The following is a 23711-nucleotide window of genomic DNA, read 5'->3' as shown; positions in this document are numbered from 1 at the left end:
TGTGTTCTCTGGAGGTCACCCACTCCCCAGAGCCCTCCTAAGACTCAGCTCACGCTGGGAGGCACGGTTCCACTAAAGGGCCCCCACTGCTGCTGCTTGTCATATTGGTACCATTCAGCGAACATTGACCGCATCAGCTTCTTTCTCTTGAGTGCCCACCGGTACCCACCACTCACCTCGGTGCCTTATAGCTTGGCACACTTTATACTTTCCAAAATAAGTGTATTGTGAAAAGAAGCATGCCTTTTAAGGCAAAGATTAGATAATAGTCATACCACACAACTGTCCAGCTGGAAGAAATCTAGCAAAAAAAAAAAAAGATCAAGTTTTCAGGTGCCACTGTTTGAATTAACCAGGAATGTTAGAAAGCAAGCACACAAAACTTCAATATAATTATGACATGATTAAATATTTCAACTGGCAATGATTTAAGCAGAATTCAGGTTTCTTGAGCCATCCGATATTCAGGTTTAATTCATTTGATGTACATTCCCTGAAACCTTATGATGCTAGCTTCTATAGAAAGAAAGCCACCTGGACTGGGAGAAGTGACTGAAGGGGCTTTTTACAATGGAATCTCAATTATTAGGCAATTAGAACAAAACTCCTAGGGATGATATTTACAAAGTCTGGGGTACAATCTTGATGAAATGTTTTTAATTTTATAATTTTTAGAAATAAGGAAAGAAAAGATTAGCTTTTGTCTTTCTCTGAGGATTCCCATATTAAGACAGAGAAACTGAACGATCTCAATTTAGGACACTAGTTTTGGGGTCAACTCAGAATTTTCTTTTCCCAGCTTGTAACATCTCAATGAATTTCCCATTTCCACCCAATGTTGGGAAGCATGTTCCTGGGCCATCTTCAGGATCTGACAGAAGGGGTTTTATAGGCTGGGTTGAGAGCTTACAGATGCAGTACCAAGGGTGCAGTCAAGGGCTCTAGGCTTACACACCAGCGCACGCGTACACACACAGGTGTTAGTTCTTTCTTATGGCCGCCAGCTTTAAACTCTGCCCTCTGGCTAACACACAAGTTGCTCCTTACCCCATCCTGCCAAGGTCACTCAAAGCCTACGTTGAACGTAGTCCCCCCCCAAAGTGGGTGGAAACAGAAGAGGAAAATTCTAAACAACTGTCTATGCCTTGTACCCTCTTCTGGAAACACAATCTACTAAAATGAAAGCCAATTTGGAAAAAAAAAAAACGAAGATGCTACTCAAATTTCAGAGCTGTTATCAGTGAGGGAAAACTATTAACTAACGTGGATGGCATGTTTCTCTTCTTGTACTACAAAGTAAATTCCTCTTATTTAATAATTTTGATTAGTAATGAATTTGGATTACTTTTGGTTTAACAGAGAGAATGAATCAGACTGGTTAAAACCTTAATGATGTCATATTTATTAATATAGTAAATACTGAATATAGAAGATCTATGACTCCACTAATACTTTCACTGGCTTAAAAAAAAAAGAAATGCACTTTCGAAGAACAAAGTTGTAAGGCTTAAAGGAAAGAGAAAGTAATTATTACAAATTCACTATGGATCCATCAGAGATTTTTAAAATCCATATAAATCCAGGTATAGAAGATCTGACTCCGATCCTACATTATTTCTACATTTTAGGACAACTTTTCACTCAAAAATTCAAGGTTACAATGGCATCTAAAATATCCACAGGAAAAGACTAACATGAAATACAATAATATGAATAATACTTGTTGCATTAGAGTGGTTATTTTCCTTTTCTCTATTTTTTAAATTTCCTATAGCATGGTTATATAATTTTTATAATAAAAATTGTAAATTAAGAATTTGAGGTTACCAAACATAGTTGACTTTATAAAATAAATCTTCAAACAAATATGCAGAAAGGGGACATTCAACCAAGATGAAGAAGATGCTCGATGGAAAGGTCCACGAGATCCTGAGAGGAGCTCTGGACATGAAGCCCTTCATTAGCATTTCCAGCCCCCCTCTCCTGTGGCACCAATGATTCCCACCAAGGTGGGGATGACAGATGCGGGATTGCTACACGTTTATCAGCCCTGTGTGCCTGGGGAATCTCAAAGCACTTTTGGAACCTACACTCGATTCGGTTTCATGGTGAGGAAAGGGAGGTTCACACACAAGGACCAAAATGACCGATTAATAGTGACATCACTGGCAAGAGCAGCCACTGTAGGAACATCACCGGACCAGCATTCTGTAACCCATAGGCTGAGGGAAAGATTAAGTACCCTTTCTTTTTTCAAATTATATTTCATTTACTCAACTATGTTCACTTTAAAAAAAAAAGTATGAGATTGTAAACAGATCTCACTCACTCTGACAGCCCACAGAGGGCACTCTCCGTACCCACGCAGGGGTTTTTTGGGGCAATAAAACCAAAATCGGTATTGAAAATACGTGTGCATCTCATAAGATAAATTTTTAAAACTCATTTTTAAAATAGCCTCGTGGACATTCCAAACTAGTAACTTAACCCAGAGAGGGGAACTATAAATGCTTACTGTATTTGGTCTATAAAAATACCCCTCAATAAGGATTTCAGAGTCCATTCCTCAAGAAAGCACACAGTTTGTGGCCAAAGGCTATGCCCACGCCGATGCAACTTCCTCCCTGATTGCTAAATACATCGTCCTCCACCTCGGAGGTGTCTGGAGGCGGCGCACCTGCCGAATCCCAGCGGCGCTCTGGCGGGGTCACAGCTGCTGGCTGCTGAAGAAGGACTTGGTCTCCCTGCAGACGGGATTCACGCAGAGCGGGCAGCTCAGGGTCAGCTGCGTGGAGCAGCGCTCGTTGGACTGGATGTGCGAGTGCACCAGGTCGGCCAGGGCCTGGGGACAGACGACAGGAAGGCGAGGCCCGTCAGAAGCGGAGGGGCCGCTGCTACCCGCACCTCCCCTCTCCCATCTCCCCGGAGAATCCCTCTGGCCTGAGGTTTCTTTTCATTCAAAACCCATGAAACCTTTGAACCCAATTCTATAATGCCTTCCTTTCTTAAGGATTCTCCGCTTAGAGAAAAGTTGAAAATACAGGTTTTAGAAAAGGAAATCCTCGCACCCCACCTGCTGAACCTTGTCTCCGAAAGGCAGATTTTAAATTAGACATAGTGATAGGTGGGTAGAAATAAGAAAACGGGGGCTCTCTAAAGGAGAAAAGAGCGAGAGTATAAGGAATTTGATTTTATTTTTGTAATTAATTGGAACTCAAAATGTTCTCATATGTGAGAAAACCAATATTCTGTAAGAGTTTCTCAGAGGACTGCTCTCCGACATGTTCCACTAAAATGGCTGTAACACTAGCGATACCTTCGAGAACAGCGGATTTCCATTAAGAGACTCTGCTCTTCTGATGTTTTCAACCCCACACTGAAATCAAACGAGAAAAGGGAGGAAAACACATACACGTTTTATTTTCCTTTTTCTTTTTTTTTAAAGAAACTGCTACAAAAAATTAAATAAATAAATAAACACACATACACAAACACAACTCAAAGTCTTAGTACCAAAGTGTTCCCAGACTACCCAGAAATGAAAAACAGTCCCGGGACCAGACATAGATGCTGATTTTCACCCCTTTATCATAAAATTGCTCTTCAATTTCTATTCCTTCCCTCATCCCATTACCTTCCCATGGATGCTTTGTTTCCAAACCATTTTTGAGGTTTGTATCTGATAGAATACTCAAGTAATTTAAATCTGCTTACCATTCTTTTTTTAGTCTACCTTTCTAATGCATACTTTTACAGACTCTACCTAAGCAGAATGTTGCTTTAATGACTTAAATTTTTACAACTGTTTTGATTCCAAGTGCCAAAAGAGGTAAATTAATTTAATGTATATTGAAACTAGATTGGATCCAATATTCAGAGTTGGGTTTTTAAATATATTCTTACATAGAAAATTCTAAATTAAAAACCTAAGGATTTTTTTACAACCATCCCTGCTCCCCTCTCCAAAAATATCCAGTTGATTCCAGCTAATTATCCCCCAAATAACTGAGAAATGTCTAATTCTTATTTACTCAGGTAGCTAGGATCTTCTCTTTCCCTTTCTGAAATGCTGATGGCTTTTTTGTTGCTTTATCTTTTAAGTTAGAAGACTGGAAAGGGGAAAATGGTGAGATTCAGCAAACACATAGTTCTCAATTCAAAAAGAGATCGATCATGTTCCAAAACTTCATGTAGAAGTAACAGCAGGATAACCAGTTGGTCAGTGTTCTCAAACACTGTTTTTTTCTTTCTGGCCACACTGCACAGCGTGCGGGATCTTAGTTCCCCGACCAGGGATGGAACCCGCGCCCCCTGCAGTGGAAGTGAGGAGTCTTAACCACTAGACCACCAGGGAAGTCCCAAGTGTTCTCAAACACTGTTGATGGGAGAGTTAAAGGATGGATTTCTGTGGGACAATCCAATAAAATATGTATCAACATTTACATTCCATTGCTAGGAATTATTTCTAAGAAAATAATTGGAAAAATGATGTTTATTACAGAGCAGTTTATGAAAGCAAAAAATTAGAAACATCTCAAATGTATACTAATCAAGGATTTGTTAAAAAATAATTATATAGATCTAATTATATTTATATATTTGGGTCCATAATATATTTTTAAGAGAAAGAAAAAGTTACAAAAACAGTATGAATAAAATACCATTTTTATTAAATGTGTAGAAGAATACCACTTTCATTAAGATACACTCACATTTAGAGGGAAAAGGGGACTTATTTTTAACAAAATATTAACATATCTCTCAGGGGTAAGAGTCTGAGTGAGTTCTACTCTCTATGTCATACTTCTCTGAAATGAGTTCTTTATTATTTTTATTATCAAAAAGCAATAATTTCTATTTTGGGCAAAAATTTCAAACTACTTTTAAGAGAAAGTTAATAGTTTTAAATGTAGTGTATTCTCCCTTCAAAATTATGAAATTAATTGTAGTAGATGGTTTTCTTTATTCTCTATGTAGGCTAATATATTAGTCACTAATAATCCATTTGATTACTAAGGAATGACCTCAGTTTGGTAATATGAATGAATGTGAATTATCATGCAATATAAACAACAATTTGTTTTCCAAATACACTGGTATGAACTGCCTTTGCACTTCAGTTTTCTAGCAAGGTCACCATTACCCAAGGTCACTGCTGGGATATAGAAGGCATCATGATTTGTTTTGTTTTGTTTTGGCTGTGTCGCATGGCACGTGGGATCTTAGTTCCCCAACCAGAGGTCACCTGTATCTGTAGTGGAATCGCAGTCTTAACCACTGGACTGCTGGGGAAGTCCCTAGAAGGCATCATTAAATGAAGTCCATAGACAACCCTACAACCTCATTTTAGCCAATTACAACTTTCCCATAAATTCCTTATCAGAACTACTGACAAGTAACTTAGGCGCCCTCTACCTTCATCAATGTGTGACTGATGACCAGTACGTACGTACAAAAACCTGTGGGGTCGGGTGCCGCTGAAGCTCTCCCCCAGCCCACTCTCCACCCTTCCTTGCACCTGCCACCTGGTCCCAGAGAGGGTGAAGTATCCTTCGAGGCCAGGGCCCCATCCATCACACATGGGATGACCAGGGCCAAGAGGTCTGGTGGAAGATGAGAGGGAAGGGGTCCTTGGGTCCCAAGGGTTCCACAATTCCCATAGAAACAATGCTAAGAAGTGGACTCAGGTTTCAGGCCGGCCCTCAGAAGCCCTGAGATGGGTCAACAATAGTTTTTCTCCATGTGAATGACAATCACATCCATCTTACATTACAAGACAACTCAGAATGGTATTTGTTACTTCAATAATCAGATTGATCACAACATAGTAGCAAAGAGCTAATTAAGTGAGTGCATACAAGAGGCCAAGGAAGTTACACACACTGTGCCAGTGTTCATTCCATGCCCTTCTCTTAAATGGCGGTGACTCCTATGTGCCTCGAAACCCAACCAGAAGCAGTGTAACAGCCCAAGTAAAGGGCACTATTAGGTGAAGAAGAGGAATTATAGAACAATAAAATTCTTTTCCTCCGAACTGGTGAGAAGTACAATTATTTTTTTCTTAAGGAAATGTAGTTTTTATTACTTTCAAGGGGTATAGTAACTCAAACTAAACAAAATGATGTCGCCCCCAGTGATCCCTGGGCTACCTAGCTTTACAAAGGCACAAAAGTGCTTTCCCACTGCAAACATGCAATTAAGTTGATGTGTTCAGAGCAGTACTCAGATGAAGTATGATTCAGAACAACGAGGCCACAGTACATGCAAACATATATATGGAGCAATATTTTTGAATGGTACAATTAGATCACTGCAGAGAGAGTTTCCTTTTAAAACAAATCACAGTGGGATGAATAACCACACTTACCTCACTGGCTAGAACTTGAGAGTACTCGATGTCCAGTTCATACAGCGTTTCAATGTGATCGCTGGTAAATGCTATCGGAACCAAAAGGATATTCTTCCTCCCCCTCTCACAAAGCCCTCTAATGGCCTCATCCGTCAGAGGACCCAGCCAGGGCATCGGGCCAACCTATGAGAAAGCAGGATGAATGCACACAGGGACCCATGTCTCACCACAGCCCACTGCCCCGGACATACACACACCTCCCTGTAAGAGTGAGGGCCACGTTTTGCACCTGCTCTAATGGGTTCTGGTATTTCTGTATTAAGCTTGAATCCTTCTCGAAATTGGCAAAATATAAAAAATAACAATTTCTATGATTACAATGAAAACTAATCTATTGTTTCAACGGAACCAAGGAATTCCAGGAGTCACTTGATTTTCCCTCTATCTTATTTGCTTGCAGAGTTCTTTCTGCTCATGGGAGCAGTCGGGTTACAGAACCTTCTGCCTACGTGAAAGGGCCAAATCTAATCACTTTATAACTAAGTCCTACAATACATGCCCTCAAGAGAGCTGGCTGCCTGCAGACGTGTGGAAGCCACCTACCTTGGACTGCCACACCAGTCTGTAGGGATTGGAGAAACCCAGCTTCTCCATGACTCTCTGGACAGTGGCGCCCACCTCCTGAGGATACGGGTCCCCTCTGTTGACCACCTGCAACAGAGACACGGGTGTCCAGTCACCAACACCGTGAAGGGTTCCGAGAGCCTCGGACTGTGCGGTGAGGTGGTGCAAGCCCTGGACCTGAGGCCGCCCCTTGTCTTCTGCGCTAACGACCATGCCATCTGAGCTCAACGCCCGGCTTCCCTGGATCGATTTCCTCAGCCAAAGGAGAACTCTGTACTCAATCATCTCTAAGGTCCCTAGGAACACGTCAAATTCTATGTCCATGTTATTCATGGGAGAATGACAACGTATGACAGTGGAGGATGGGTTTCTTCAATCCCCCATCTGAAAGAGGGAAAATGAGACAGAAAAGCTGGGAAGGAAGAGGCAACATGGGATGGGCCTTCACTCTTGGTAGTCACCTGAGGGGCTGATTTTATTTCATTTGATTTTATTTTTATTTTTGGCTGCGCTGCCCAGCTTGTGGGATCTCAGTTCCCCAACCAGGGATTGAACCCGGGCCACGACAGTGAAAGCCTGGAATCCTAACCACTAGGCCACCAGGAAACTCCCTGATTTTAGAAATGAAATTGAAAGAGTGCTGTACGGACAGTGTACAGAACTACTGAGTCTGTGGGGACCAGGTGGATAGAGACATAAACACTAGTGGAATAAGAGAAAGAAGCAGCATGCGGGGTCAGACTCCAGGCTCCTCAAGGACATGGCCTGTGCCTTCTAATTCCTTTTCCCCACTCTTCCCACAACAGCGGACCGTGGCAATGTTTTGTGCACAATGTCTGCAAATGCTACTCACAGTCAGAACAGCTTGCTAATACCTCTGAAAGTGTTCAGTAGAAATTTTACTTTTACTTCTTTAATGTTTAGTTGTGTACTAACTCCCTAACCCCCTTATCCTGCTTTATTTCTTCCCATAACACTTATTACCTCCTAATATTCCAGATTATTTTCTTATGTATTATGTTTATTATCTGTCCCCCTTCCCCCATTCTCTGGAGGCAAAGATTTTTGTCTATTTTGTTCATTCCCATATCTTGTGATAGAGGATAGAAGACTGCCTGGAATATAGTAGGTGTTCAACAAACACTGTTGAAATAAAATGATGAACCTTTTTATGATATTACTAAAAGTTAGTTTGCCATTAGAAACATAAATGTAGAAGGAATGAGGGAAATATAAAGTCACCATTAGAACAGCACAGAAATAACCACTGATGGAGGCTAAAATTAGTGCGCAAAAGTCTGAGGAACAACAAGATATTTGCACCGTCTCAAAGCAGCTTGCCTAAGATATTTTTAATTACAGAGGGAAAAATAGTGACTTTATAATGGACAAATCCAGAAGACACCACCTTAGACAAATGACCAGGGATCACGTCACGAATAGTAAGACATATTGCCAGCATGTTCCCCCGATATGCTACGCTGAGGACAGACCACCCCAGGGGTTTTTTTCCTGATAATACACGACCTCAGTCTAATCATGAGAAAATACCAGACAAATCCAAATGGAGGAGCATGATACAAAATAACTAACATTCTACCAGAATCACTCTTCAAAAATATCCAGGTCATGAAAGACAAGGAAAGTATGAGGAACTGTCACAGACCGGAGGATCCTGAGGAGACGTGACAAGTAAATGCCATGTAAGATCCTGGATTGGATCCTGGAACAGAAAAGAGACAACTGAGGAAGAAGTGGTGAAGTCTGAGTAAGGCCTTAGGTGACAGCACTGTACCACCGTTCGGTCCTTAGTTTTGATCACTGGACTCTGGTTCTGTGAGATGTCAACATTAGGAGAAGCTAAGGGAACACTGTACTATTTTTGCAACTTTTCTGTAAGTCTAAAATGACTTCAACATAATACGCTTTTAAAAAGTCATTACGGGAAAAAAGTCATTAGAAGCAAAGGCAGGGGAAAAAGAAGAGCTTGTGAAAACAGTTTTCTTGCTCGACAATCCCTCTGCCTTCCCTACCCCATCCTTATCCCCTGACTTCATGGTATTTCTCAGTCCCACCCAAGACCCTGGGCAGCAAAACAAACAAACAAACCTGGAAGCAGCATGTTCAGTCCCTGAGGGGAAGAACGGGAAGTGAGGTGAGAGACGAGAGGAGAGAAGGCAGCACCTGGAATCGTTCACGTATAAAAATGTGCTTCCTGCCTTCCTGGCTAGAGAGCTTCCCTTCTGGCACTTCAGACACGGCCTCATCACACACAGGACGGTTATAAAAAGGAGAAGGACGGAGCAAGAGGATGGACATGTGAAGAGAATTTGCATGGTACCAGAAAAGAGAATAGGCAGGCTTCCAGAAGAGAGAAATTTCTCTCCAGAGCTACCTACTGCTGACCCTGACACCGCTTAGGTGACATGCAGGAGAGAAAAGCTGCAAAGGGCTTGCCCCTGCTGGCCACCAGGTGGCAGCACAGACCAATTAGAAGAGTGGCCCCAGACACGACACTTGGATTAACACCATTATCCCTGGAGTTAAAACCTTGATAACACCGAAGAAAATGTAATTCTCTACCTCTCCAGCTTTGAAAGCAATGCTTTTAGGGTACAATGCTGGTTCGAAGCTGATGAAACTGGCTGCTTACCCCAAGCACTTCTGTATATCATACATACACCAGCTCCATCATTCTTGTCTCCACAAATGCAACAGTGATGGCACAGAGGCGGTAGTTTAATGAACACCCAAGTGTAATATGAGGAACTCAGGAGCAACCAGATCATAATTGGACACACTCTATATTCACCGGCCAAAATGTGCTCCCTAGCCTTGGCAAATTAAAAACTAATCACTTCCCGGAATTCAAACAGCCCAAGTCTTGAGGACAAAAGAATGGGGCTGAGAGTGCTCGGCTCTACAGTCCAACACCCTGAAACGTCAGGCTGAGTTCCTTCAACAGGGCAGGCAAAAGCTGTCTTCTTTTAACTGTCCCACTTATTAAAAATTCTTACGTAGGAATATATCTTCAAGTTACCATTTTAAAGGGACTTATTAAGACAATGTCTATTCACAATAGTATAGTCTGAATGAATTGTTATTAGGCTTCAAGAAATGAGTCTAAAATTAGCACCAAGTTCAGTTTGAGATTTTAGAGTTCCTCCTTGCACTGGGCTTAAGCCGAATAGAAGCTGAGTCCATGTCATACATTTCGAAATCCTCTACCACTGGGTCATCCAACATAATGTTCTTACTTACAGACATCGGCAGTGAGTGAGCAGAAAAAAGAATGACCACCTCGCGTCTCTTCTCAAGTGGAAAATGGTCCAGTTCTTTCAGAATGTGGTCGGCAAAGCACTGTGGGAACACCAAGAAAGGGGATAAGGAGGGAGTGGGAAGAAAGACATGGAAGGAAAAGAAAATATGTTTTAAATGAGAGCGACACCAAAAATCTCAGAGAAGCCCTCAAACATCAGAACTGTCTTTGTAAAAAAACTGCAGACTGTACAGTCTCTCTTGCTTTGGTTCATCATCAGAATGGCTCATAACGGTTTCAGGGGCCTGGGGAATTTGATGGGAAACTTCTAAAGCTCGCTAATGGCTCACTGAAAACGAGCGCTCTGGATGCTTCCCCTTGGGAGGTACAGGGCACACTTCCAGATGGAAAGGAAACACAGATGGGAAGGAGAAGTTGTTTTAAGACCTCTCATTTGCTCGCCTAGCAGGAAAACAGCTTACAGGGTCTTACTAAATCTCCCTTAGCTTGGCTTTCAGGCATATCACATTAAAATACATTAGACAGAAATAACAGAGGAATAAGAAAATATGATTCTATTTTTACGACCTTTTCCTCACTGAGTCAATCTTCATGACAGCCTTCATGACAACAGATGAGAGGTTGTACAACTCTCGTTGAATCCACAGAGAGGGGAGCCGAGGCTGACTGGGGGGCCCGTCCAGCCCGCTCAGCCGCATCGCATCTGCGGAACCTGGGCTAGAACGCAGCCCCCCCCCACATCTCTCTCCACCAGACCAGTTAATTCCCTTCCTTAGTCGGCACGTCCCCCAGTCACAACAATAGGTGCTGAAATACCAGATCTGAAGGGGCTTTCTTTTATCTCACTCTTTAATCACTCTGTCATTTAACTTATAAAGCAAATGCTACAAAGGACATTAATGGGTCAATTGACAAAATTGGAATATGAATGTAGATTAGATAGATTTAAGTATCAATGTTAAATTTGCTGAAGTTGAATATTGTATCATTGTTATGGAAAAGAATATCCCTGCTGTTTAGGTGTAAAGGGTGGTTTTATAAGTCTGTGTGTGTGTGTGTGTGTGTATATACGTATGTATGTGTGTATATATATATATATATATATATATATATATATATAAATATAAAAAACTTATTCTCAAAAGGTTCAGGAAAAAAATTATATATACATAGACACACATACATATGCATACACACACACAGAGAGCATGCAAATGATAAAGCAAGTGGGATAAATGTTATTAATATGTGAATCTAAACAAAGAGATGAGAGTTCCTCATATACTATTCTTAGTCTTGTAACTTTTCCAATGCTTGAAATTATTTCCAAATAAAAAGGTTTTTAAAACATTATTAAAAAAAATTATAAAGGACAATTTACCAGAACCATGTAAATTTGTACTTGTTGGCATTTTGATATATCAGTGGTTAATACTATAGGATGAGCAAATTATTCCCTAATAAATATTGGGATATTATTCATCTTTCCAGAACCCACAAAATTTGACAAATTAATGCTCTAAGGCACAAAACGGTGCCTAGAGAGTTAGCTCCCTTTTCAAAATTTATAATTTACCTATAGAGTCAATGTGATAGGATTAGATACAGACAAAAGCAATATTTTCTGGTGGTCTTTGCAGTGTTTGGAGACTAAGGGTGCTCAGAAAAGACTGTGTTTGTACAAAAGCCTAGATAAGGAGGCCCAATGCAGAGTTTAAGTAGGAGCCTGGAACATGCATTTACACCAAATATTCCAACAGCTAGATACAGTAGTAAAATGACTATTTTGAGTAATTACTACCTATAACACGTATTGATAGAAATGTAGACTAAACACAAAATTTTTAGTTTCAGTTTTTACTTTTAGTTTTTGTTTAGTTGGGGTTTTTTTCTATTTCCGCTAGATATCAAATCTCCTCATGTAATCGTCATAATACTAATAAAGTCTAACCATAAATTTTTGTTTCCTCAAGATTTTAGTAGTATTTTTTCCTTTTATCATCTTGCACAACTGCCAGTAGAAACACGATTTGTTACAGCTTTCAACAGACTCAGCTTCATCAAAACTGAGGAGCCGTGGGCCGGCAGAAGTGCTCCTGAAATCACCTAAAATCCATCTGCGGTATTTTCTACGCGCAATCCCTCTGCAGAATGAAAGAAGCAGGCGGCTCTCAGAGCCTTCAATCACACCATGTAGGAGGGCAGATAAATGCCTCTAAAATTCCCTTTCATTTTATGAAGGGAGACTTCCTCAGTGAAGAGACCTTTCCATCTTTCTGCTCCCCCCCTTTTCAAAGGACTGAATTTTAATGCAAATCTAATTACGCCCTCAATTAGGGCAGGCAGATGCTGTGCAGATCCCTCGGTTCTCTGCGGCCACATGTCAGTGCTAACCTGAAACCCCCCTCGTTTCCCATCACTGGCTTCCAAGAGCAGAACAGGCAGGCCGGGCTGGGGCTCAGGCGGTCCGGACTGGACCCAGCAAAGAGCAAACTGGGAGGGAGGACACCACACTGAGACCAAAACTACACCCATCCCTGAGGGAAGGTGCCTCCTTTTCACTTCGCACTTTTTACTTAAAACTGGATTTTAACCTAAGCGTTAACCCTTGACAGCACCTACAGGCCTAAGGAAAACAGCATCTGCTCTGGGGCGAGCCGGCCTGCCTTCCACGATGTCTACCACCATCTAGTGGTTATCGATTTTAAGTTACTCCAGCCTTGAAAAAAGTGTTAAGCTGGTATTTTGCCAGAGACTGTCCAAGGAATGAAAAATAAACGGATGAACTCCACATCACTTAGTATTTCTTCTACCTAAACTAACTCGAAGGTAGAAACTTCCACCAACAGAACAAAATAATATTTGTTTGATCAAGTACAACAACCAGTAGTACTCCCATATTCAAAGGGTGAAAAAGTACATAATAACACCAATTCAAAGCTTTAGAATTGTAGCTTTAACGGATTCTCCTAAAATCAAACATCTATTACTATACATATTATAAACATAAACTATGTAGGAGAAATTTGAAATTTCTTTTAATATATGAAACTTTCTCAATTGAAATGTTAAATTTATTCTGTCTCAGAACATGTAGATATATTACCTTTAAAATTTTTAAATCTTTTGACATTTTAAAGGATTTAGAAAATAGAGGATCTATTTGTCAGCTGTTCAGTCTATGAATGGAGATTAAATGAAACAACTTGCATAATCTTTTTTTTTTTTTTCCTTGCATAATCTTTAACGTTCTTTTGGTCACTGTGAAACACAGAACTCAAAACATAATTCTGCTATGGTCTGTAACTAATACTATTAATCTGAAGAAAGAAAAGAGTTTACCCTTCAATCTTTAAATTTATTTCCTCCTGTCATAATAAATCAAGACTCTAATACCTTTTTTTTAATCCCCAACACACAATTTAAGTAAGAGAACAGTAAGACTCGGGACACCCACAAACCAGGCAGGGACAAGAACCGGACCCACACCAGAAGCTGGGGTGACAGACGCCACTGGCAGTGGCTGGCTTACCTGAATGAGGAGGGGGTGTGTGGGCCACCTGTCAATGGTGCTCCACTTCATCGTGGGCTTCTTGCCCACTTCATTATAGTATCTGTAAATGGCATTTAAGCTGCTGCCTGAAATATACAGGGGCCACTTAGTACACGCATGTGGATTATGGTGAAAATAAAAAACAGACTAGTAAAGGCAGTAATTTTAAGTTCAAAGTAGGTAAGTCTTCTGCACAGAATCAGTCTAATTACAATCACTTCAATACTCTAAAATGCATATAGATTTAACTACCCTGCAAATGAAGATCACTAAAAAGCAATCAATTTCAACGGCCTTTCAAAGAGTATTGAGGCCACTTCTCTAGAGAAGCACAATGGCGGCGGATTTATGAAATACAAGCAGTCATTATTTGCAAGGACCAAGTCTTACAATTGAAAGCACGTTAAATTTTTTTTCCCATTATGAAGGTAATCAACCCCATTTACAGAAAATGTAGGGGGTGGGAAAGAAAGCAAAAAAGAAACTGGTCGTGACCCCAGCATGCTCATACAGTCATTGTTTTACTCTAAGGTAGTTCTTTCCAATTGTTTTTCTTTACAGCTGTTTTGTTTTACAAAGTTATACTTTTAGGACATGTGCGGTTTTGTATCCTGAGTATTTAGGGTATTTTTTACTCAGCATTATGAGATGAATATTTTCCACATTCCAATAAAAGCTTTATAACCATCCTTTTTAATGGCTTGTTTGATAAGAAGAGCAGCTCATCAAGGTTTCTAAGCGCATTCTCTGTTTTTACCTGCTTTATAAAATTATCATCATTCCCTAGAATAAGTTAAATGAATACCAATGTCCTTACAGGTAATCCAACAAAACTTGCATTTCTAAGCAGGAGATGGAAATCATGAAAATTCAAAGACTAAGGGAAAGCAAGTGGCGCTAACCCAGTGCAGTTCTTTTCCTGGCCTTGAGGAGCTGGCGCGGAGCCAAGCCTTAATCCTAGGAAACCAACCCTCACACGGGGCCTCCTCCTCCATCTGCACGTGGGCAAATGCTCCAAAACACTGCCACGCTTCCCAACACCACTGGTTTCTCCATGAGAACTATGAATCAGTTCGGTCTCCAAATGAAAACGCTAGCCAGGACAAAGCCGTATTTAAATCACATGTACTCTCAGGCTAAGACTCAATTTTCAAAAAAATAAATGGAGTTCCATTTTTCTGAGCAGAGTACAATGAGTCCGATAAATCCAAACTGAGTCCATTCCAGGTTCAAAAACCATCTCTCCAGAAATCACAAAGTAGTCACCACCATCTTCACACTGCAAACCACATTTCACAGGTGAAGAGCGTTTTCAGATGCACAGAAGGACTTCGGAAAGCCGCAGCAGGTCCTCTGAATCACTCAGAAACATTCAGTGAACTATCAAAAGTAGTAATTAAGGGACAAGCATAACTGAAAAAATTGCATGATTAAAAAAAGTGATTGATACGTAGAATATACTGGTGCTGCCACAATATGTGTCTAAATAAACAACAGATAAATGACACTCTAGTGGCCTCAAAGAATGAACATGCCACCCAAAGGCTTTCACATCTCTGAAGTAGGGATGTATCTGCCCTTACACCAGAGGTACTAGGGAAAAGCTGCACAGACACTACTGTTTTAAACACACTGCTAGAGCCAGCTGTGAAATGAAACCCTAGTCAATCCTTTGTCATATAAATAACCATCTTCTTAACTTGTTTAATTTTGAGAGCGGACATTTACATGTTGAGTTATATTTTTGAAAGCCCGGCCAAAGTATAGCTTAGAAATTTATAAAATCTGATTTATTCTCTAATAACGTTACCAGACATTTTAAAGTTATTGAGGTACATGTCCAAAAGAAATCACAATTCAAACTCTTGAGGGTGTCTGAGAACTCAGACATTTTCACAGGTGCTCTGAATAATTATTTAAGGCACACACCAGGCTTCCAAGATTTCTTCCAGTAGCCTTTTGTTTTCTCCTTATAGCTATAGAAATAGCATGCACTAATGTCCAAAAGCAATTTGGGAGTAAAAATGTGCTGACCCCAAGCCTTGAGAAAGGATGTAAACAAATGTATTTGTGGGTGACAGTAGAAGATTTACCTATACCTAATGATACAGAGATTGGCAAAACAGATTATTCTCCAGCTCCAATTAAATATATAGGAAACAACACCTAGTAACATTTCCCAAAATCTAGAACACTGAGAGAAATTTGCAAAGGAAACCCTAAACTGGGTTTTGGTTTAACCAGGAACCAACCCATAACCAAAGCATAACCAAAATACGTATCAATATTTCCAATGTTATATGGACATCTCCGCTGGCAAAATGGAAACAGCTATCAACTTTGCTACATTAATAAGAATATTAGGGTAGCCATAAAAATAAGGGTTATTACACAAACATAGAAAGTGGCTTAAGGTTCATTACTGATCCATTGTACAGCTGCATTAAAGCACTGAACACTAGAAGCCACTGCCTTTCACCCACAATTTGTAATTCTCAGTCAACTGGCTAATAACTCAAGGGACAGATGAACCATGAGATTTCAAACGGACTGACCTGAACTCTCAGGTTTAAAACAGACAGGCTGGGTTTGCCATTCAAATCGAAAATGATTTATCGTTTCCTTCCGCGCTCAGCTTCCCTGGTTATTTTTGCCAGGGCCAGATCTACCCTCCCACTGTCAGAGAGAAGCCTTACCTGTGGTAGAGCAGCTGTACTGTGGATACTGTGTGAAAGCAATCGCCCTTTCCAGCCCATCTCTCTCCATCTCTTCAACTGCTTCTTCTGTTAACGGGTGGACATACCGGAATCCAATATAGTATTTGTGAGGGGCTATTAGGAAGCATGCGTGGAAAGGAGAAAGTATTCATCTTGATATAGATTCCAAACAGAATGCAGTGCCCAGAACAAAGACAGTTAACCTAATTTCCTATGATGCTGGTAATGTGGGCAAGTTTAGAATAGTCCTTGGATCTTAGCCAGTCTTCTGCTAGTGTATGGATTTTTAATCACTGTTTTCTGTGGTCAACCTCCCCCCTCACACACACACCTTTATTTAGCATATGGTTGTTTTTTTTTTTAAATGAAATCTTACGGTAGGTACTCTTTTTTTTTTTTTTTTTTTTTTAAGAAGGAAATTTTATTTATTTATTTATTTTTGGCTGTGTTGGGTCTTCGGTTCGTGCGAGGGCTTTCTCTAGTTGTGGCAAGTGGGGGCCACTCTTCATCGCGGTGCGGGGACCGCTCTTCATCGCGGTGCGCGGGCCTTTCACTATCGCGGCCCCTCCCGTTGCGGGGCACAGGCTCCAGACGCGCAGGCTCAGTAGTTGTGGCTCACGGGCCCAGCTGCTCCGTGGCATGTGGGATCTTCCCAGACCAGGGCTCGAACCCGTGTCCCCTGCATTAGCAGGCAGATTCTCAACCACTACGCCACCAGGGAAGCCCAAAGCATATGGTTTTTAACACTCAAGCTTCTGGGCCTTATTCTCTGCTCTTGGCTGAGATAAGCGAGACTCAAGAGCAGAGAGCATTTACCCTTAAAGTATAACCTCCTCGTAGGTACCAGATACCATGGGAGACATTGTGCTTTTTTTTTCTCATCTAAACCCCATTTTTCAGATAAGGAAACAGACTCTCAAAGGTTAATGAACCTGCCCAAAGTCACGCCTAGCAGATGGTCGAGATGAGATTGTAACGTGGGTCTCCCCACCCCAAAGCCTGTGCTCCTTCCATGCCTCACCCCCAGCCTCTTCCAACACCCGAGTCCCCTCCTCCTGTTTCCTCAGACCCCAGGCCACCTAGTTTACATAAAAGCTCTGGGATACTCGATAAAAGTGCACTAATAACAAATGATTGAAATGATTCTCCTCACTTACATGAAAAACAAATCAACGAACAAACCAACAACAGTGCTTAAGTTGGAGGCGCTAAGTGGGATTTAAAACTCATTATTCTGGCACCTAAACGGCCCAAGTCAGGGCACATCTGTGCGTTCCTTCTCCTATCACTTTACCAATTCCCTCTCCTATCTCCTCCTGTATTTTAAAAGCATCCTCAACCAATTTCTTAGGCATTTATAAAATCATAAAACTGAAAGTTTCCTAAAGTTACCCAGTTTTAGTTCCTTGTCTTTTCATAGGATTACACTCAACTTATACTCAGGGATGAAGTTGAAAATACACTACACAACATTAAGTAATAGTAAACCCGAGATGACCTTACTGTCCAGGCATAAGCCAGGGCTGCAACTAAGAACATGACACTAAATTGCCGCAAGAAACATTTAGGTTGAAGTGCAGAAAAAGATAATACATCTATTGCGTGTGTGTCTCTCTATATATGAGTGTGTATATACATATGCGTGTATATTTTATACATATGTATATATGTGTGTGCTATATATAGATACAGAAAACATTCCTCGGAAACTTGACCCAGGGGACTGAATCAACGGAGCATGTTGCCAAGAACAGAAGCAGAATATCGATAGGGGAAGAGAAGCGTGTCTGTGCAGGCGAAGGACAGTCTGATTCAATATTCTCCGGTTGGGAGCTACAAAAAGAGGAAGGAAGGGATACAAATGAAATCATTCTCAGCTGCCTGTCCCTTCTAGGCTACCAAATTTTTGGTCTCTTGCATAAAATGTGGTGACCTGCAATTAAAACACCCCAGAGGGCATGGCCCTGTAAGCAAACTCCAAATGACCGATTGTTCAAAGATTACGTGGTTCGTGCTAAAACTGCCAACTATCACAATATCATCAAGTCCATTTTTCAGGAGCTCTTGGTGCTCTGAGCTGAGGCTGAAGTGGAATTTGCTTTCTAATCTATCTTGAGACAATCCAAGGATCAGATTGACACAGTAAGATCCCCTGAATGCTGTGGGTCAACCAGCTTCTTCTGTTTTCTTTTCAGCTGCCCGGTAGTTGAAAGTTGTAGCCTAAATGCCTGGGGTCTGGGAGTTCCTCAGATGTTACAGACTAAGAGAGGTGGAGAGGCCTCCCTCACAGATAAAGGCAGGGCGGTGACCATATCTGGAAGTGAGACAGAGTAAAATACTCTGGAAAGAACAGATAATGCTTTCCAAACGGTCCAATTCAAGACGGCCTGCAAAAACATATTTTAGAAAAAGTAACAACGCACTGTCTCCGACTGGGCCTATCCTGAGGAACTAACAAGCATTCACGAAGGCTCCTTCCTGGCTACCCCCGAAGGAGCGCAGGGACAGGAAGGAGTCTCCTGGATGTCATCTAGCACCACATCTGGTGGGCACCACATCTGGCCAGAGTGAGCCCCAAACACATGACTCACTGGCCCAGCCTCGTCCACCCTCAGAGCAGCTGCTCAGTGAACACTCTTGGGTGAGAACTACAAAGAAGTAAAAAAAGGAACAAATAGAAAAGCCATTTTGTAAACAGTAAAACTTCATTAATCTCCAGTCCATTCATTTAGCACGTGCAATAGTTCAAATGTCTGATTCGTACATGATTCTTCGAGAGAATGGTGTGAAGTTATTATAATGCTTTGTAATTTGTATCAGATCATGAACCCTATGCCAATGGTGAATAATAAAGGCTCACATATCTTGAATTTTTATCATGTACGCTGCACCGTGCTAATGCCTTTCAGGATTATCTTATTTCATTTTCACAGTGACCCTACGAGTTAGGTTCTGTTTTCATCCCCATTTTCAAGATGAGGTTTAGTGGGGTAAGTTATTTGCCTGACGTCATACAACCAGGGATGGGGAAGCCAGCTCCATCTGAAATGAACCCATTTTGCATTCAATAAAGAATGAAATTATTTTACTGAGTAGCACTTACTTAGAGCTTCACTAAAAGCAGCCATATATAACTAAACTATAATTTTTTAAATGTATTTTAGATTTAGACTTTTCATGAAGTGAAATGATTGCACTTCTCATCTATTTCCTTCTGTGTCCACTAAATGACTGCAATGCAGTATTACTACATGAAACCAATTCCAAGTCATATTCCCTCATGTAATGCACTGTAATTAGTCAATAGTCAATTCTATGCAGAGCCTGTGCAAGTCTCAAAATATCTATACCGGCCACCAAGCAACAACTACTTGTCCCAAAAATGAAACATTTTTATCTGGTTGTAATCATCACTTTTTTTTTTTTGACTAAAGAGAACTTTTCCAAATACATGTAAACAAATAGACACAGTTCAAAAGTAAACTTTATAATTTTGTACGAAAAAAATATAAGAAGGGAGGAGGAATGAGAAAGAGATGAATAGAAAGGAAACCCAATGATGGCCATTCTGACTGGTGTGAGGTGATACCTCATTGTATTTTTGATTTGCATTTCTCTAATGATTAGTGATATTGAGCATCCTTTCATGTGTTTGTTGGCAATCTGTATATCTTCTTTGGAGAAATATCTATTTAGGTCTTCTGTCCATTTTTGGATTGGGTTGTTTGCTTTTTTCATATTGAGCTGCTTGTAAATTTTGGAGATTAATCCTTCGTCAGTTTCTTCATTTGCAAATACTTGCTCCCATTCTGAGGGTTGTCTTTTCGTCTTGTTTATGTTTTCCTTTGCTGTGCAAAAGCTTTTAAGTTTCATTAGGTCCCATTTGTTTATTTTTGTTTTTATTTCTGTTTCTCTAGGAGGTGGGTCAAAAAGGATCTTGCTGTGATTTATGTCATAGAGTGTTCTGTATAGCTGATTCACTTTGTTATAAAGCAGAAACTAACACACCATTGTAAAGCAATTATACTCCAATAAAGATGTTAAAAAAAAAAAAAAGAAAGAAAGAAAGGAAACCTGAAAGCAGGAAGGAGAAGCAGCAGGAAGGGGTGAGGGAGGGAGGGAACCCAGTGCTAGCCCCACCCAGCGGCAGCTGGGGCTTCACTGCCGAGCTTCAGGTCCACTCAGCAAAGCATGAACGGCAGGACAAGAAACTTCTTTCTGGGTAACTTGGGCGAGCCCCGAGGGGGCCACAGAGCCACATCTGGTAATCTTCTTGCTCTTCAATGCAAAGTTCCCCCAAAGAACCTGCTAAACTTTGAGACTGTTTCCTGTTTCATATATCCACACTCTGTGTGATCATCAGCTGCTATACTCGTTTTGTAGGGTATCCCTCCAATAAGTCTTCAAAGGATTTTTCTCTCTGCCCCTGGAGCAGACTGGCCTGCAGCAGCAAGGCCCCAGTAGACTAGAAGCTTCTTGTCAGTAGAAACCATGTTTTTCAACTTTGAGTAGCAGCACTGACCAGCGCAGGGCACTCAATAGGCCAATGATGAATGAATGCGTGGGTGGTCTTGGGCCGCATTAAACACCCCCAAAGCAGGCTTGTGTAAATGATGAGGTGGTCATCTACCACGCAGGAGAAAGGCAGAATTGAACTTGCCTGCCTCAGAGGGTCCCAGCGTGGGCCACAGAGGCTGGTGATAGGCCCTAGGGTCATCAACACCAGGCATCTGATAGCGAGTGGGACACTGCTATACATCCAGGTCATTCCATGGGACCCTTTCCAGACCAACCAGGGAGGCAGAGGCGGCTGCTGGCCTGTCTGGTCTGGACAAGCCAGCAGCCTCACCACAGAGAAAGAAGGAAGTGGGAAGGATGCATCTGTACTCCTTTTTCAAGGCTGACAGCTCTACTAGGGCTTTTATGGTGATGGGTGCTAGACTAAGACGTCAACAGGAAAAATGGCATCTTTCTGCTGCCTGCGTCCACCGAAGACAGCATAGCAATTGCAGATGTGGTTCACGCTAAACATTTTATCGTGATAAGCGGTTCATGACTAGAGAGTTTCTTCTCCATCAGGTAGGTGCGAGGTGAGGTCAGCCCAGTTTCCCTCACCCGACATTTTAAAAGGTACACTGTGTCACATGTGGCTGAGCTGTGTAAGAAATGCCCTGAAGCCACAAGTGAAGGCAGGGAGCAAACCTAATATTCAAAAGCACAACTGAACAATTTTCCAAGTGAGATGCTCTGCCGAGGGCTGGAGCCCTTTGTCCCGTGTGTGACACAAACCGTGGATTCTGAGAGCAACTCGAGCTGATGCTCAGTGAAACGCTTTTGGTCCTGCCCAGCGGGGCTGCTCTCCTTGAGGGTCCCCACTGTGTCACACTGTCCCGATCCTGAACCCTAGACTGTCGGCAATGAACACATTTCATGTGTCCTAAGATGCACATTATTTGTTTTAACACCCTGTATTGGTCTACAACAGACACCGTCTTAAAATTAACTGACAGAGGTCTTGTGTCTTCATATTATATAAAAACAATGGTGCGTCCTGCAATCAATGGTGCCTTGAATGCAATTAAATACGGCACTTAGAGTTCCTTCGTGTAGTTAATGTTTCATTCTGCACATTATAATTTGCGTTAGAGGTTCTCAGAGAACAGTCACCAGATGTGTGCAATCCTCTTTTTAGTGCCATGCCCAACGAGGCACTTAAATGACTCACGATCATGGTATTGCCAAGAGCTGAAAGCGGTTGCTGAAAGTTGCTTAGAGCCTCATGGCTGCAGTAGCAGCTAGCTAATTCTGCTCTAAATGCTAATCTAATTAGTCATCCACACAGAAAGAAACAGCAATAGCAGCAGCCTCAACCTATTTCCCAAAGATTTCTTTCCAGGACGATGATATATGCATCTTTTTTTTCATGGCAGGTAGCCTCTTCCTTATAATCCAGCTCAACTTAACACACACCTCCAACTTCCTTTTGAGACTAATGTTCCAAAACTTTAGCTTTTTTATTTGTAACATAAGGAAGTAATAGAAAAGGCATATATCTGGGGACAAAGGAAAATGCCACAAGAACTGAGTTCAGTGGCCGGGCATCATGTAGGAACCCCTGCAAATCGAGAGCTGCTGGTACCCAGAATTGCATTTGGCTTCCAACAGTGTTGTGAATTTCACAACTAAACTTTGAAAGAACAAACCTAGTGAGATGTGAGTTGAGAAACACCATACCTGTGTGCGGGGACAACTCATCCAGCAGCTTCACCATGCCTTCCCCTTGCTTAGAAGTCCACATCTTGATGGGGGATCCGCCTCCAATCCTGCGGTACTGCTCCTGAATTTTGGGGGTTCGGCGTTTGGCAATGAATGGTCCCAGCTTACTAAATCATTGAACATTGAAATCATTTTATTCCAGCTAAGCAACCTCAGAAACATTTTCTACTCAATTTAAAAAAAAAAAAGATAAGCAAAATTTTAAGAAGAGCCTATTAAGATCAAGCCTTTAAAAACAGAAGCTCGAGGTCATTGACACCAGCCTGCTCTTTCGGCCCAGATTAGAGAGAGAGAACCAGACAGTCTCTGAGGAGTATCCACCCTGCCCTACAAGCTGTTCTAGCAGCAGGCCCTGAAGATTCAGGAGCCCAAACACCTGTGCAGAGGCCCTGGCTGTGTGCTAGCTACTAACTTAACACCTCTTGATCCTGCACCTAATAGGAACTAGGACATACAAGACATTAGGCAGTGTACAGCCCTCTTATTTAAGAAAATGCATGTTAATCCTATGATATACTTGCCCACATGAGCAAAGATGTATGCACAAGAATGTTCACTGTAACACTGAAAACAATCTAAGTGTCCGTCAGTGAGGCACTGGTTAAATAAATTAAGGTATGACCATACAATGCAATTCCATACAGTCATGAAACAGAATGAGCCAGATTTATATAATCTGTTATGGAATAATCTCCAAGATAAATTAAGTTTCAAAAAAAAAAAAATAGCAAAGTGCCAAATGATGTACATAAGTACATTCACGTTTGTGTAAAAAAGGGGGGGATGTGTGTGTGTGTGTGTGTGTGTGTGTGTGTGTGCGTGTATATACGCATGTATATATACACCTGGATGTGCCTGGACTATTTCTGGATCTAACAGTGCTTACCTCAGGGGTGGGCAAGTGGGAGGCTG

At 41.3% G+C, this 23711-nt stretch overlaps 1 protein-coding gene across 2 annotated transcripts in view; it reads right to left on the bottom strand.

The window, feature by feature from the left end:
• Window positions 1-1378: 1378 nt before the first annotated feature.
• FECH (ferrochelatase) overlaps window positions 1379-23711 on the bottom strand; it is a 33978-nt gene continuing 11645 nt past the window's right edge. For both annotated transcript variants that reach the window (XM_007191963.3, XM_007191965.3), the window contains 8 exons: window positions 22758-22906; window positions 16503-16637; window positions 13786-13892; window positions 10235-10333; window positions 6953-7060; window positions 6368-6532; window positions 3317-3376; window positions 1379-2842 (listed from right to left, as the gene is read on the bottom strand). In XM_007191963.3, the coding sequence (XP_007192025.1) occupies window positions 2708-2842; window positions 3317-3376; window positions 6368-6532; window positions 6953-7060; window positions 10235-10333; window positions 13786-13892; window positions 16503-16637; window positions 22758-22906 (958 nt within the window). In that variant the 3' untranslated portion in view covers window positions 1379-2707. The remainder of the gene's footprint in view (window positions 2843-3316; window positions 3377-6367; window positions 6533-6952; window positions 7061-10234; window positions 10334-13785; window positions 13893-16502; window positions 16638-22757; window positions 22907-23711) is intronic.

This window comes from Balaenoptera acutorostrata, chromosome 13, assembly GCF_949987535.1.
Source record: "Balaenoptera acutorostrata chromosome 13, mBalAcu1.1, whole genome shotgun sequence".
NCBI classification, from domain to species: Eukaryota; Metazoa; Chordata; class Mammalia; order Artiodactyla; family Balaenopteridae; genus Balaenoptera; species Balaenoptera acutorostrata.
The sequence above is the reverse complement of the archived record's forward strand: the minus strand, read 5'-3'. Positions and strand labels throughout refer to the sequence as shown.